Here is a 17,246-nt window from a genome sequence, read left to right on the forward strand (position 1 = left end):
TTTGATTTTTCCTGAACGCCTACAGTTTACCAACAGCTGAAATTAAGATATCTGACACTATGAAACCAAAGGAGGCATTCAAAAATGAGTGAATGGTTCTATAAACCTTTAAAGTATGCACAGTGTAGAAAACCATTGTCTTTTCTCCCAGATTCTCTCAAGTCTCTTCCATACACACACAGAAAAATACTTCATAGGTATATATATATATATATATATATATATATATATATATATATATATATATACTCCACAGGATAATGAATATCAGCAACACCAGGAGAATTTGTCAGCCCTTGAAATAATACACATTAAACACAGAAATAAAAGGATTTTGTGTAAATGCTCCTGGAGTCAAGAAGTCACAAGAGAACCTATCAGTAGGAGTTACATCCTTCAGGGATTAAAATCCCCAACAAGGGAATGAATCTGGAGGAAGGAATTAAGGTGTTCCCAGTGTTTGCAGATGAAGATGTTTTAAGGAACGTCTGCAGATAAGGGCTTTGCAGACCTCACAGCCTCTGCAACTCAAAAATCGATCAGAACTAGGAACTCCATGTAACACAGGCTGATTTTCCACATCGTCAGAGCACTTCTTTACACATTTTTCTTTGTATAAGTTCCTCAGGTTTGAACACGACCAAAGGCAGTTTCTTAACACTTCCATATCCTTTCAGTGTCCACCAACCAGCCATGTGATAAACTAGAGCTATGTGGCTAGAGCTAATGATTTGTGCACTTCAGTTTGACTGTATAGCTTCCCTAGAACTCATTTCCTTATTGAGCTACAAGGGTAAAAAGGACAAGCCAAAGCAAGTTAGTAATTCCCAAGCAGCCATAGATTAAAAGTGTCATTTTACAGGCATTTCAGTCTCAACTGTAAAGACCAGCCAAATAAACTTGTACTGAAGAACCTCTTCTTTGCAGCAGCAATGCCAAAGTAACAAGGCACTTGTGCTTTATTTAGCCTTTCTGATGACCTTGTTTCCCTGAATGCAGATCCAGCAACACCAAGTACATTATTCTTGAAACAGATTTATAAATGAACCCTTCTCTCAGTTCATCAGGAAATTTTGCCCTTTTTTTTGGCTCAAGACTGTAAACTCAGCTATCAGTGGCCCCATAGCAGACACTAGCCACAAATCCCCATTTCCAAGGAGCGTGGTCAGTGCTCTGCAGTCCACACAGATACATGCCCTGGCAAGCACAGTTATCCTAGTAGTCTTTTTGGATTAAAACTCCCAGTTATACTTTCCAATTTGCACAAAAGGAAGTAACAATAAGGTAAGATTTCATCTTTTCATATCTATGAGTATTTGAGCCCCAGGCTTCAAAAGTGAAAAGTTAAAGAGAAAGGTGAGTCACAACACTTTTTCCTAAATTTCGGAAAGGTTTAACCTAGTAAGAACTGAGGTACCAACTGCTACTTCAAATCTACACCCCAATTCAAATCTAAACTCTACCTAACCTTGAAAAAAGCTGAAAGGAGGATATGATTTTAGGGCCTCAGGATCACTTTCAGTGTTCTATTGCACCCCTTACTGAAATCACACAGGCATAATGTGAACTGTATAATGCAGAAGACTGCAAAATGAATAAGCCTGGAGGAATGCAAGGGTCTTGGCAGACTAGGTCCTCCTGGTTTTCTAAATTCAGCTAAATATTTCCTTCAGGATGACTGCAGAAAGGGAATTGAAAGAACAGCTAAATATGCTTTTCAAAATAGCGTGACAAGTACTGAGTTGAAAATGTTTACTACAACTAACATTACTCCACATTTTAAGCAAAACTGGAAAATCCATTCTGTTCAGTGTTGCCAACACATATAAACCTGGTTAACAGAAAAGCCTCTTTCTCTCGGATTTCATTTTACTGTCCAAAAAGCCTAAAATTAATCTGTGCAAACTGAGTAGAAGACTACATGAAGGGATATTCTGAATATCAGCCTATATTGTTCACAGAATTGTTTCTTAAAGGGATAGAGACTGTGAGGCCTAGCAATTGCTTGCAACACTTTCCTCCGAGGAACCTGTAATGTTAGAAGTCAAAAATAAACTAAACCCAGTAGAATTTCTAGTTTCCTGAATTATCTTTTCTCTAAGATTTTCATTATTTTTGTGTGACCATTGTTTTGGAATAGAAGAAAAATTCATTTTACTCGAGAAGCGTATTGTAAGACAGCAGAGATGAGCACTGAATCTTGCATCATAAGTTTTACAGAGCCATTAAAGGCTTTTAAGGAAGTTTGTCACATACAATAAATTAGCACTGGTCCAGTGAAGTCAAAAGAATAGTATCTCTTTACATCAGCAAGGCATTTTTCCTTACAGAAATCTCTTCTTGCCTGTTGATTTCAAGACAAAAGCTCTGTACAAATTATATTATAATATTTACATTATTTTTTACTTCTTTAATAGCAGAAACTACAAATTACTCTGAGTGGTAATCCGGTACTCACAAAATATTAATGAGCTACAACTTAATCAGAAGTGTTTTCTCAGCTCTCCAAGAACAACTGGTCTTGCTTTACAGTTCAAGAACTTTGTCATACATTGTGCCTTTCTGCTACACCTAATACGAAGCACCCTTAAATACCTTTAAAGTCTGAAGCATGGTAATAAAACTGAGGAATATAGTCTTAATTTAATGGTGTGGCAGATAAATATTTTACAGTTGGTCCAAGCAAACTGCTGACATTTATAATATTCAGCATTTATTATAATTCACTATAATTTCACAAAGCAGCTGTTCAGAGGAGCCAAATTCAGGCAAAATGACATTTTTATCTAGAACTCCTGCTGTGCATTCTGTTTCTATAGAATTGCCAGTGGAGGATCTGCAAGGTCATAAATCAAATTTTGGTATCTTGTACATCAATACTACACCTCATTGCTAAACTACTCTTTCCCTAGTTCTGAATCTTTGTCACACATTTAATGGAAAAGGCAGCGGGAAGTGGAAAAGAAAGACTATCATATATTTGGGTCCTGGAAAGACTGACAGGCACAACAGAATACATGTACTTAGTTGTTACGATGCATGTAAGCTAAAAAAAAAAATCATGACATACCCATTGGGTACCCTTACAAAATGCAGTTTCAATACTGATTTTACTAGCCAGCCCTCTTAAGATTCCATCCAACTGCTCTTCCATCCATCTGGTTTAGACTAAATAAACTAAGTGCAAGGCAGAATATTAGTTGAAAGAATATCCTCTGCTCCCTCTGACTTTTGAGCCAAGCTATGAATACAGCCAAATACAGGCCACAGATTTTATCCAGAAACTTCACCTAGGGTAAATTGGAGTGGAGTCAGTTTTCACCAGCTAAGGGAATATTCCCCATATTTGCCAGCCAAGGCCATGTTCCAGTCCTCACCAATCCAACTGCTGGATTATATCTCCCAGATGTACATTGGTAACAATCCCAAGAAACAATTAATTCCTCTTACTGATAGAACTTCCAGTATTTACTCAAAAAAAAAAAAAAAGCCCAGATTGTCATTCTTCACATCACAAAAGGTTGTCAGGGAAAGTTAGAGGACATATTTACTTTAATACACTACTTGACATATTTAATCTACACAGCTTGAAATGTAATAAAAAGTACCTATGCTAAAGATTTGCTGCAACACATATAATTACAGGTACTGACTTTCAAGAATACTTTTAAAGGTCCTAGAAGAGTATTTTAATTCATTCTTAAGCAAATTCATGGAGTGAACAGTTACTAAAATCAATAAGGTTCTTCATACACTTTTCTTTTGTTACTCTTTACTTGTGCTGACTCGCTTAAAGTAAGCACACCAAGTTGGCTCTAATAATTTATTGACTTCAAGCAATTTCCATTAACCAAATCCTTTCTCACAGAGCAGTAATTTACATTCAGTTTGCATAGCCCTAGATGCCTTCTTTCTCTCTCAAACTCTCAAAGGAGAACACAGAAGAAAGGCCCCTTGGGGGAAACTTTTCATATCAAATTAGTTAAACTGAGCGTGGGTCAGGAGAGGAAATCTATGTATTTGGTGAAACATCAACAACACTAAGGCTAGAGAAGAAAAGATTTAGAGGGCAGCTCAGCTGGTCTATTTCCAAAGCAAAAATGTTCTAGGAGGATAAAAACTAAGGCATTCTCTCCTCCTTCATTTTTTCTTCCTGTTTGTCCATTTACAAACCAAACACAAAGTCAACTCCTCAAACAACAATAAAGTCCAATCAATTCAAACCTCCTGTCACTGACAAAAGATACCCTGTGATTATTTTCCTAACAGTTCTGCTTTCTAATTAAAGAGCAAACTAGACAGTTGTTTAAACTATGCTTCAATTTAAAACAAAGTTAAACCTTCTGTTTTAATCTTTAAAATAACTTTCAAGCGGGATCTAGAGATCTTGGAAAAGCTTGTTATCAACTGTACACCCCAAGTACACATATCTTAGTAACAAAGCTTCCAGAGTTTGGAAGCAGCCTCATATTAATAATGGATTGTTGAGCTAAGATTTTCAAACAGACAGCCCAACACGTAGATCTGTTCAAAGCAAAACAACAACAAAAAGCCAAGAAAAACACATTTTCTTCAGAAATGATTTTGTTCTTTCTTGGAGCAGGGTAGGAGACTTCTGATTCCTCCACAACTAACAGACAAATTAGCAAATGCTCTCTACAGTTTAGAAGCCGCCTGACTAACGATGATGAATCCCTCCAAGCTTTGCCATAAAGTGTCAAAACAGAGAAATCCTCTTCTGCCCAGAGAGTTCCAGCTTCCCCAGAGTCAAAAATCACTGCTGCAGTGATTTAATCCCTAGCTCTTCAGAACAACCGACAGCAAATGTTCATAGAAGATATAATATACAAGATTTCTTATCAGTGCTCCTTCCAACACGATGGTGATCAGAATCAGCCAGAAGAGAAGCACAGAAAGTGGCAAATCAACTTTTCTTTCAGCAACACTAACTTTGTCTCATTTTATGTGTGTTTTGCTTTCTAGTCCTGAAGTATATGCCTCAACTGAGAAAAGTCCATGTTTCCAGGGTTCTGGAGATCATGCAATTTAACTTTCTGACACTTTACACTGAAATCTGATCATTACATTGCATTAACACGTTCACATGTTTAACAAAAATATGCAAAAATACTGAGAAATTCAAACAGAAGAGTTTAACATGAGATCAGCTGTGAGACAATTGATGTGAATACAACAATCCTCTAGGCACTTAGCTTTCTCCCCTCCTATGGATCAAAAGAGTTCATATTTGGAAGCATATTGTGCTCTTGTTTTCTTATAGTAAATGTCAAATGTTTCTATCATGTCCTACTCCAAATTAGTTACTCCTTTACTAAGAAACAGTGCCATCATCTAGTGACAGGCTGATAGTTATAGTCAAACAAAAACAGATGCATCCTCACATGTAAAATCTGCACTTATGACAATACCCTGAAAACACTGTTTTCTGCTTGAAAATAAGTCTGTGATAACCCAGACTTCAAATAACCTGCATGAAATCCAAGGTGGAGGAAAATATCAGAGGACTGCTGGGGAAAAGACAGCAGGGTCAGGCAAAGGAAGGTTAGCAAAATAGAAGGAATGACTGTGTAAATACTCTCATCCACACATATGCAACTGTTACTGTGCCATGAATGAAACACAGTAGCCAGCCACATATTTGCTTACAATCATAGTCACTTCCACTCTAGTCTGATAGGAATGAAATCTCCAAGATATTCCAGAACAATTGAAAACCACATTTGTTTAAAGTCATACTAGCTTTAACTTTCCATGTTTTAACTATGTGCTACTAAATGGCAAACTGCTAAATATCCCACCATCTACACACAGAACAACTGCCATTAATTGCATTGGCTTCTATCTTACATACAATAAATGACACTCACCTAAACATTACTTACCTGCCTTAAATCCAAGGTGATGGTGACCCAGTGGTATTGCCTCCCATTCTGAATGCTGGGACTTTGCCACCAGTTATTGGTACCATCGATTGCACTGGAAATAGGGTGCTGCTCTGTTTTAAAGCAAAAAAATTCAAAATCTCTTGAAAATATATCTCTCTGCATTTTCTCTGACCCAGCACGTTTATTTCACACTGAGCACAATTCTTCTTGGCATAAAGTAAAAGCTGAAATCTGCCCCCACACAAAAAGGCTGTCATCGGACTCCATGGTGCTTAACAGTGGCTTATGGTGCCCACACTTTCTGTCAACCCCTTGCTCAAAGTTAGTTTCACTCATGTAGTAGAGAGACTAACAGTAAAAGGTATTCGACCCCAAAGCACCCTGTATTCATAGAAAAAGGTCAAAAAGAATGACACAGACAATGAAACTAAACCAAAATCAGATAACACTTGCCTTTGGGATTGGCACTGTGCTGGTCACAGACCCGGCACTGTGCGTTGCGCAGGGGCCGCCCCGGGACGTGCTCCACCAGTTTGCAGAACATCTCTGGTCCCTTTTCCCCACAGGTGGCATTGGTGGAGATGTGAGCGTTGCTGGCCAGGTTCAAAATGGCAGGGAACAGGCCTTGAATGAAGTAACAATTATTAGTCACATTGTAAGGCAAGCAAAATACAGACATGTACAAGAAAAGTCTCCGAACATACAGGGTTTAATAACAAGCTTCCAGCCTAGTCAGAGATACACAAAAATACAGCAAAACAAATTTATTTTGCAAAAAGGTTTTCATACTATACTGACAGCAGCACACAATTGTCACAGCCCTGAGACAACGCAGCCCTGTCCATCCCTGCCCACTGCCTCTGGTTCCCCCACCCTGCCCACAGCCCAGGACCCCATTTCAGCCCCCCAGCACCCACAGCCCCTGCCTCAGTGATGCCATAGCAGAAATGGTCTCCAGCTATAGCTACAACCTTGTTATTTCACTCCGCCTTTGGGTGCTTTATTGTTGAGGAACACGTGAGCTAGTAAAATAACTCTTCCAGTTACTAAACCTTCTCTTCACATTGTGAATTGATCAAAACCAGGAGGACAACTGGCCCGCTGACAGAAGCCAGAAGGAACTGTACAGCGCACACCCGCTGGTGTGGAAAATGGCATTTAATCAGAGTTTTCCACAGCAGCCATGCCACCTTCAACAACATGCTCCAGGCATTTTGGAGACTGCACTTTAGATCTTTGCTCCAGGCTTTTCTACAGCCTGTGTAAAGTCTAAGGGATGTTTTGCTTCCCACTCATTAATGTTTACACAAATACTTCACTGAACGTTCAAATGGTGTTGCTCTTGTGCACCAGAATAATGAAACAACAAAGCAAGCATTTCAAGATTACTGTTACTGGACTGGGAATCCTTAGTATGTTCCAAAAGGAATTAAGTTTTACTTCGGCTTGATGGCTACAAATAAAATTCAAAGAATACTGCATGTGATAGAAAGAAGTTAAGCACAGCTTCTCAGCACGTTGTTATCAAGTTTCCAGCCTTCCCTCCTGAGCTGCAAAGATTTTAGTTCTTCAGCAGTACATACAATCATAGAATATCCTGAGTTAGAAGAGACCCACAAGGATCATAGCATCCATCTCCTGTCCCTGCACAGGACAACCCCAGTTCACACCATCTGTCTGAGGGTGTTGTCCAGTCTCTTCTTGAACACTGTCAGGCTTGAGGCCGTGATACCTCCCTGGGGAGCCTGTTCCAGTGCTCCAACCACCCTCTGGGTGAAGAACCTTTTCCTAATGTCCAACCTGAACCTCGCCTGGCACATCTTCCTGCCATTCCCTTGCGTCACAGTACAACAGAGATAGTCCATTTCTAACTGAGAAGCAACTCTGAAAAAGAGAAACCATTTTGCAAAAAAGAATCCTGTCTTTAGAGATTAAATACAATGGGCTGAAATAAAAGCTAGAGCCTTGCTATGGCATATTAACAGTGCTGCAACAAGTGTTGCTGTTGCAATAGTGAGGTATTAAAATCACGTATCTGAGAGGGTTTTTAATATTTTTCTTCTATTATAATGAATTCTGAATATAAAAAAAACACAGGCATTTTTGTAGAAATATATGACTTTTCCACTAGTAAACCCATGTGGATTCTTTTACTTTGTTAATCTATAACATAAATCACAAAAAAATGTAATTTTAATACTTTGTTTTTCTTAGCTGTTCATCTCAACCAGGCAAAATTCAATATTCCTTCAATTTAAAAGTGTTTTTGTCTGCCCAGTAATTTAATTACCCTGAAAAGCCTCAAGAAAAGTTTCAGTGCTATTTAAACCTTGACTTCAGCTATTGAAAATGTGGCTAAATCCTACAGCTCTGCACCACAGTATGAATAACAAACAGTGTGTTTTCAATTGCATGATACTCAAAACTTGACAGGAGGGAGATGGCACTTTTTATTTTTCTGAATAATGACTTCATTTAAGTTAAATCCAGACTAGGTCAGATGTCTTGTTTTCATTATAACTAAATCTGATGCAGATGATGATGCTGAAGGGTTCCCATTGACCACTTTGGCAAGGCTCTTCTGCATTAACATGCTTTCTGCACAGCCTGCTCTCACCTTATGTAGTATGGAGTATTGCTCCAGATCTTAAGTTGAAGGCACAGCAGAAATGCTGCCCTCCATTTTTCTATTGGGTAAGAAAGCTTAATGGTTGAAGAGGGTACCCTATTTTATATTACCTGCAGTCATATAAAACCTTCTGTAATCAGTATTCACTTCTGTTCTCGTAGGTGTCGATCATTCAGTCTTCCAGAGCTATCCATTATTTCCCAGGTCATTCATTACCTCCACTCATGTTATACAGTAGCCCCTACCATTTCTTTCCAGGGTCATTTGTTACAGTGACATTAATTTGCCTACAGTGACCTCCAGGCAATGGACTTGTGCCAAAGGAATAGCGAAGCTCTGAAGCAAAAGAGCTGATGGCAAGCACTGTACTGGCCAAGCTGCATTCCAAAACCCCAAGCTCAAGTCACCCTGGCTCAGCCTTTTTGTCCGCTCATCATCAAGCATCTCACTGACTTCTAATAAATTCACTGACTGATAATGAAAATAATAACAGGTATAGTAACATTAAGATCTCATGATGAGTCTTCTGGATCCCATCAAGATTAGAAGAAAGAACATTTCAGTCCGAGTTGCACTGGAGTTTTGCCCCAGATTCAAAAAAAAAAAAAAAAAAAAAAAAAAAAAAAAGAGCTTGTTAGCTTCATCCTAGAAGGTACTGCATCTCTTCCAATCCTACCTGACTATATTCACCTCCAGTTCTCTTTAATGCAATCAAATTTTATGGTCATCTGCAGAGGTGCAGCCACTGATTTTAGTGAAGACTGGGATTAGTGTAGGAGCAGTTTTAATAAGAAATAGTAAGTATCTGTGATAAACAAAATAGAGGCAAATGTAATGAGTTGCATCTTTATAGAACATTGCTCCTCTTCAATCATTCAGCATGTTCTTAAGCAAAACCTTTCATTTAAAAAAGCTGAGTACTCAAAATTGTGTATTCAATAACTCTTCGACCAAACAAAAAAAAAACAAATGAAAAACACAAACAAAAACAAACTATGACAACAATAAAAAAACCAAACAAACCACCACAATACACCAAGGAGAAAAATAAAATAATCTGGTAAATCATATTTTTACCTCTCTTAAGAAGAGGTAGGTATGATAAAAATGAGCAACACAGAATCACCACTTAAATGAGCCATTTACAGATAAAAAGGTTACTGTCATCACATCCTGCTATAAAATCCAAGTGGCCATAACAGACAAACTTCTGGCAGAAGATACCATGTATCATTGAACTGAACTTCTAGCAAAAGATATTTGCATTCTTAAAGACATTGATGTAACTTTTATAGTTTGTTATATGATTGAATTAGCTTTATCACACATATTTCCACTAGAAAGGAAGGCAAGTGCTACATACAAAATCCTCACTGTTTCCACTGTTGAACTGTCAGGCTCCATTATCACATTAGGCTATTGGAGCAAAGAGGCTTTGAATGAGTCTTGATAGATCTCCATAAGGATCTGTAGAGAGTTCAGTAGTAGACTTCTCAGCTGGCAAATCTAGTTTGATTGACTAGATTCCATTTGTTAAAATACCTTGCAGCCAGCTTTGCACAAAAGTACTTGCTACTTCATCTTTCCACCATCAAGCCCATCCCTGGTAATTACTGTTCAGCATTTTGCAAGAGATTGTGGCGGTCCTGAGAAAAGCCAGAAGAATTTTTAAATTAAACTAATCTTTTTCTAACTGTTGGTCTTTTCAGAGGAAGGTAAACTCCTTGATTTTTTTTCCAGCTACTCAGCTGCCCATTTGCCCCAAACCAGAGATTTACACACTACCCAATGCCAGAAAATGAGTAGTGTACAGATGCTAATTTGACTTTGAAAAAGAATAACAAGTAGTTCACTACAGCTCTGCACAAAAGCAGAACACCATGTTTTCATTAGAGGTTCAAGCAAGTTGCTCTCATTTGTAAGGACTTGGTTTTAGCCAGATGCACAACTAAAACTCACTACAGAGAAACTGAAACCTGAGTGGGCACTGTCAGAATTGTATCATTCAGACATTTCCTACAGGGAAATCCCCAAGCTCAAAGAAACCAGATGGAATCAAATCACTAACAAGTTGGTCTGCAAAGTGGATATAGCAGTTTGCCCTGTTCACACTCTACAATGTCTGATTCTTAAAGAAATAACAAGATGAAAGAAACCAAAGGTTAGATGGATTTGTTGTACGCATTGCATTAATATTTCACCAAAAGTCAGGCAGAAGACTTGTTCATTATAAAGTCAGTTGTAATGTATTTGAATGATGGCTGAAGAGGTGGCCAACATGCAGTATGCCAGGGAAGACAGACAAGAGTTTTTAGGTAGATGAGGCAGCCAACTTCTGTTTTACGTGCTTCAATATACCTATTGACTCTAATCTTTCAGAATGAATGAGGACAGCTGGAACATGCAGCTTGTTGAGGTAGATCCAAAGCGCTGACAGTTCACACAAAGTTGTCATGGACTGAGATACATCATTGCATAAGTAAAAGATGTTCGCAACCAGGAGAACTACTCCTCTGTTGTGAAGCTTATGCCTGATTATATGGCCTACACTTCTTCAGGAATTATTCTACCTGAATCCAGGCTCTAGAGAAGTTCTCACAAGCTCCTTGTTGGTAAAGATAAGTGCCGCCATCTTCCCTGGAGACTCAATTTAATTCTTTGTGGTTTTATAAGGGGTTCTTTTTTTAAGTCAATTGATTTTGTTATAGGTATAGCCTACCAAGCAACCCAGAAGTTTCCTCTAAGAAGAATTTTAAGGATCTGGGATGTTTCTGGAGTTCTGACAACTCCAACTGGATGCATATTTGGCAGCTTTACTGTAACGAATGCACATCTGTCGATACATTCTGGATACACCTGATTCACTGCACATAAGCAGCAACTTCATAGTATTTGCACAGTGTTGTTCAACATTCCATCTAACTCAGATAGCCTTCCCACATACAGCATTGGTGCACTCTGAAGACATTAAACTTACTCTACATGTGCAGACCACAGCACATAACATATCATTAATGGAAACATGGAAACCACGTGCAGGTATGATCCTTCTTTATTTATCAAAGGCCTTTTAGACATATATTTTACCTCACTTATCTTTATAAAGTATTTTTTTAAAGTATTCTCATTCTAGGACCCCCAGCTATATTCTGTACCATGAGATCTGAATGAAGCCCTAATTCCATTCCCAATTAATGATTTAAGTCAGGAAATTAATAGTCTTTCATAACTGTTTTGTTTCAGGTGGAGGAAAAGTGGTTTTGTGCACTTCAGCAAGATCCATGCATTCTCTGTTTTTTACCATGTTTGACTGCATGGATTCTCACAATGTGACTGGCAGGCAAGGTGAAACTGTCCCTCTTTACTTTTTACAGATGGCATGTAGAGAAAGGGGAACACCCTTCAGAATAACAAACTTCCTGGCAGAGGCACAGCTGATTAAATTAATTCCTTTTACAAACACAAGAATACATACGAGAATTCTGCTTTACATAGGCTTTGCTATGCCAGCAAGTATGTTCAACAAACACAAAGATGATATTAGTTTTTGGTATCCTGATCACCACAGGGAGGATGGTAAAACTTCTTACAGGAATGCCACTTTTAAGACAGTTTCCCTCTGAATTCCCTTTGATTTCCCTCTCAAACAGGTCACTGAATTCAGATTCACTAATCTCAGTCTGATATCCCCTGAAAGCTGAATGAATTAAGGAGGTGTTTTGGATTTTTTTTTTAATGAAATCAGAAGACAGAAACTGATGGGAAATGAAGACAAAAGATTTTGTGAAGCAAGCCTAGAGCTGAGTCCACAGGTGACAATGTTTTCTGAATTGTTCATCAGCGCACACAAGGAGGACTCCCAGTTAGACTTCAGTGAGCAATTCCGCTGAGGCATTCAGAAAAGCAACAGCCTGATTTTCCCCCAGATATTTTGGCTTCTTTGTGCTGAGGGTAATAACGCAGGAATTTGCAAGTGAACAAAGTAGATGTGACTTAAAAAATGTAAAGAGTTCATGTGTGTGGTAACAATGAGCTTTTTGTTGTGTCATTTCTCAGAACACAGAAATACTTTAAAGGGTCTAATCTCATTTGCAAGTTAGCGTTTTTAAAAATGTTAAAGCAATCCGCGGTTCATAACAAGCAGGCAATGCTGAAGTCTGATTACCAGCAATAGATTCTTGATTTACTGAAAACATTTACAGAGGATACAGTAACAGTTGTTCAGAACAGTTTGATGCACTTCAGGAAAAAAACAAGAGCTAAGGACAAAATGTAATAAAATGTCACAGAGTATTAGAATGTATAAAATATGTAATAGTATTACACTGCAAAAGTTGTGGTCACATTCTTTATAACATTCTCAGGCAGTTCTCAATAGCACAGATTTGGTTTAGTTGTTCTGTCATATTCAAGTTTTGGATTAAATGAGTTTACTAAATAAAAGCCATGGAACTATCGGGCATGGGTTCAGATTCCTTGCCTGCTCAATAGATTTATCCTCATTATATTTTACCAGTGAATGTCCCTAGCTTAACCTTTTCTATACACTTTCATCAGAATCCTATTCTGTAATCACAATGAAAATCCAGGCTGATTTCCCTAAAATAAATGGCCTGAAATTGCTAACCTCTAACTGCAGGAATTAAGGCACTAATTCCCTGTTCTGAGAGTCAGCAAGAAGTCTGGGTTATAACACACAACCTGCCTTATAAACCATTTTGTGGAGATGTTGCCTAACAATATGCATTAGCTGCAGAATCAACCTATTTGAAAAGCTGAAAGCTTCACTACAACTTACACAACAGGCTTCAGTAGCAAGCCACTAGGTAGAAATCATTTTGAAAAGTGACCACTCATTTTTCTGTAGCCCCACATAGAGGAGAATTTCTGCAGTCACAACACAAAACTTTACAGGAGCTAAATAAGGTGTATGGTTTTATTAGTAGAACCTCTGCAAACTCCAATTCACAATGTTTAGATTAAACTATTTCAGATTAAAATGAAACTTCATTATAATGACAGATCACTATCTTCTCCTAAAACCCATTTATATTTCTTCTCATACTGCAGAGCAAAATTAATACATCAATTAGAAATACTAGCTGGGGAAGATTAAATTTATTTAATTAAATCAGTTTTCAATATAAGAACGTATCTACTAAGTTTGTCTGTTCTCCAGTGCTTCCAATGAGGGATATTCCTCAAGATCCCTGACAAGTCTACTCTGGTGCTTTAGCACTTTAAAAGTTACAAATTTTCAGCCCTCTTTGCTGCATTCATTATCTTGATTGCAGCTTTTGATTACCTGAAAGGCTGCTATCACACATGCTTTTATTTTTTCCAGACTAAGTAAACAACCTTTTCAATCTTTCCACAGTCAATTTTCTAAACCTCTTATCCTTCTGAATTCTTGGCAGCCTGCATCTCTCCAACAGTGCAGCTCCTCAGACCTCATCAGCACCAACTGAAGTAGAATAATTTCTTAAATTCTTGACAGTTTTGTTAACACACCCAAGAATAAGTTTGGCTTTCTTTTCAAGGCACTACAGTTTGGTTTGCATTGCATGCTAATATAAATAAAATAGCCTGTTCTGTTGTACTGTAGCCTGGTCAGTCACAAAAGAGAAGTATACGCCACGTTAGGCCCTGGGATGAGCTCAGCTTATCTGTAAACCAGATTACTTTGCAGACATTCAGTGAATGTTCGTAAACACTTGCTTACAGAACAATCTGCTGATTATTTTACAGCTGATTTTGTCAAGTTTTTGCAAACCACGCTTAAGCAATCCAACTGACTCACAAGAAGAACAACAATTAAACCAATCTTCTGCAGTGGTTAATGTGACCAAAAACATTCTGCTTGAGCCCTGCAAGCTGTTAGTGCACAAACAAGCTACAAAAGACCACACCTTGCCACTTCCTCTATCCAAAGAAGAAAGGGCTTCTCTGCCAAACATTTTCTGCTGTTGCTTGTAAGCACTGAGCCTTAATGTAGACAGGATACTGCAGCAACAGGCATTTACCTACTGTGGTCTATCTTGGGCTGGACGATGTGCTAATGAGCATTCAGTGCTCAGAAATGTATTGGAAAGACATATAAAACTGCAAATAAATAAAGTGGCATTCTGTCAAATTCAGACTGCAAACACAGGAGGCAAAAGTCTGCTCACAAGAATGAACACCAGCTATACTATTCATCCCATGCTAGTTTCCTACATGTAGTTTGTGAGGGTTAAAGAGCAACAGTATGGCGTAACTTGCACATTTTCTTTAAAATTCTCAAACACCAGCATTCAGCGAGGTAAATGGCCAGAAAGTGGCAAAGAATTTGAATACAGCATAATGTTTTTTTCCAAAAAAAAGGTCAGAGAACAAACGCTTAACAAAAATTTTCAATTTCCATGTGTAACATGCAGCATGCTAGACATAAAAGGCAACAGAAAACTGGTACAGAGAAGAAAGTATTACATCTCAATGAACTTTTAATTGCAAGATGCTAAATTTCCCAACATAAGGTATTAGAAGGATAGAGAGTTATAATCAGGGAATTGTCAAACTCACTGGAAAATGTCTGTGACAAAGAAACCCAGAGTTCCAGATTAAATGTTTAGCAAAAAAAAGGCCAAGCAATATTAATACAATAATAATATATCTGCTCAAGAAACTGAAGCTTTTCACCTCTGTTAGATATACAGTAACTCATGTTTTCTTACACAAAGTATTGAGGTTTTTAATATCAGGGATAGGTTAGATACCAGTTTAGACTGAATGCTAACACTAAAACAATAACCTTCAGATTATGAAGCTAAGTGTTAACAAGTTAGCTAATGCAAACTTTATGATGTCCCATGTTCTTAGTCCCTTTTGTGCTTGGAGCTTGCACATAGATGTAAAATATACAAAGACTAAGTCACAACAGGTGCACTCATGTCAGAAGCAGAGAGCGTAAGGACGCAAAGATGTGAGTCAGTGTATAAATTCTTAACACCAAAGGAGTTTGAGCAACTAATTTTCAGTCCCACCCAGATTCCTACAAATGAGCTACTGTATTTCCCAAAGGAGTGCACTTCACCCTTAACAGCCATCAGCTGAAAGTTTTCAGAGAATAGCAAACACTGGGAAATACAATAGGTTGAACAGCTTACATTACAGCCCTGAATGTGTTTTCTAGTATTATGGTTTGGTCCTTAACACATTTCAGGGATCTGACGCAAAAAAATTGAGTTATTTGGGATACAAGTGTATCAAAATGTTTTATCACAGCAGTTTCTAATACCTTCAATATTTGCAGTGACTTGCTGCTTTCAATCAGAACAAATTAAGGGCCAGCAGGAAGAAAACTAGTTTTCATGCTAGTTTTCAGCATCAGGCAGTATTACTTGATAAAAAAGGTGGGCAATTTGTGAATACTCTATATATTATGCATTTTCTAAGTATAATTAATATTTCTTCCATCAAGTCATGTTTTGCAAGTATTGGGGTTTTTTTTGTATGGTGTTGGCCTGTTCAAGAATTTGCCGAGAAATTGTCACAGCATTTACACCAAAGCAAAAGAGCCAAAAGTCGATAGATGGGCAGGCTGCCAAGGAACAACAAACTTGCCAGACCATGAAATTAGTTCTTTCTTGTTCTCCCAAAGCTTCTTCCACATGTTGAGGAGGCTACCTCATTGTGTTTGTTGGTTTTGGGGTTGTTCTTTCTTTTAATATAACACTAGCCTACGTAGTCACCTTAATCTTGGGTACGGTTTTCACTCAAATCTGAAGTAAATACAAGACACAGCTATTAAATATTTCAGTGTCTCGTCAGTTTTGCTTACATGCAGCCTAAAATACAATATTAGCTTACATCAATCTGACAGTAGTTACTGGTATGTCAAAGACAAAGGACCTCAGTCATTTTTCACTTACTATGTGTCCCAATATCAACAACACCAAACATTTTTGGTCCTACTCATGATGGATCTAAAACAGCTTTTTTTTCCCTCCTCACCTTTAACTAGAACTACCTCAATTGATAATGGCTCACCCTGCACTTCTTTCCTATCACCAGTTTCCAAGCTGATGCAACAGTCTTCTTGTAAATTAAAATCCTGTCTGTGTTTCATCCTAATGAAATTTGCATGCATAAATGTGCAGCTTTAGGCTTCACACAGAATCATTTATTATAATAAAGGAAGTTATGAGCCAAGTATCCATTAGCTCTCTCCTGATTCTAAATTTATATTCGTAACTTGCAAATTCTAAGAGACCTGAGGTTGAGAGGAATTTTAAAGGTTTAGTTGTCCCAGTCACCTCTGTAGTGTCACTCAGTATCACATCCAAAGTGTTACTACTTCTTTTCCTATGTAAACATGAAGAAGGACCCCTTGAGGCAGCTGGCATCTCCTTGTGATCATAAGTGAAGTCTTACAGCAAATAGCTGCACTACAAAGGAACTCAGATATATTTTTCACTTAGTTAATTTAAGTTTGTTCTTCACTAGCCATATATAAAATCAACTTTTATTTGCAGCTGTCTTAGATGAAGTTAAATTTGTATTTAAAGCGGATTTTTTTTCCATTAATGAATAAAAGCTATTTCAAGTTGAAAAATTTTTGACATCTCAGAACTACCAGGTCTCCTGTTGTAAAAAGACATGTTCTTTTCCAGACACAGAAGAAAAATGTTTTCATTCCAGCAGGCACAAAGCCATTTTCAGGGCACATACAG

The 17,246-nt window shown here is 37.8% G+C and overlaps 1 protein-coding gene across 2 annotated transcripts in view; it reads right to left on the reverse strand.

The window, feature by feature from the left end:
* LAMA1 (laminin subunit alpha 1) overlaps positions 1-17,246 on the reverse strand; it is a 105,936-nt gene that overhangs the window by 78,297 nt on the left and 10,393 nt on the right. For both annotated transcript variants that reach the window (XM_065832299.2, XM_071804237.1), the window contains exons 2-3: positions 6,360-6,530; positions 5,904-6,016 (exon numbers count right to left, since the gene is read on the reverse strand). In XM_065832299.2, coding sequence (XP_065688371.1) covers positions 5,904-6,016; positions 6,360-6,530 — 284 coding nt within the window. The remainder of the gene's footprint in view (positions 1-5,903; positions 6,017-6,359; positions 6,531-17,246) is intronic.

Source organism: Patagioenas fasciata, chromosome 2 (genome assembly GCF_037038585.1).
Source record: "Patagioenas fasciata isolate bPatFas1 chromosome 2, bPatFas1.hap1, whole genome shotgun sequence".
NCBI lineage: Eukaryota > Metazoa > Chordata > Aves > Columbiformes > Columbidae > Patagioenas > Patagioenas fasciata.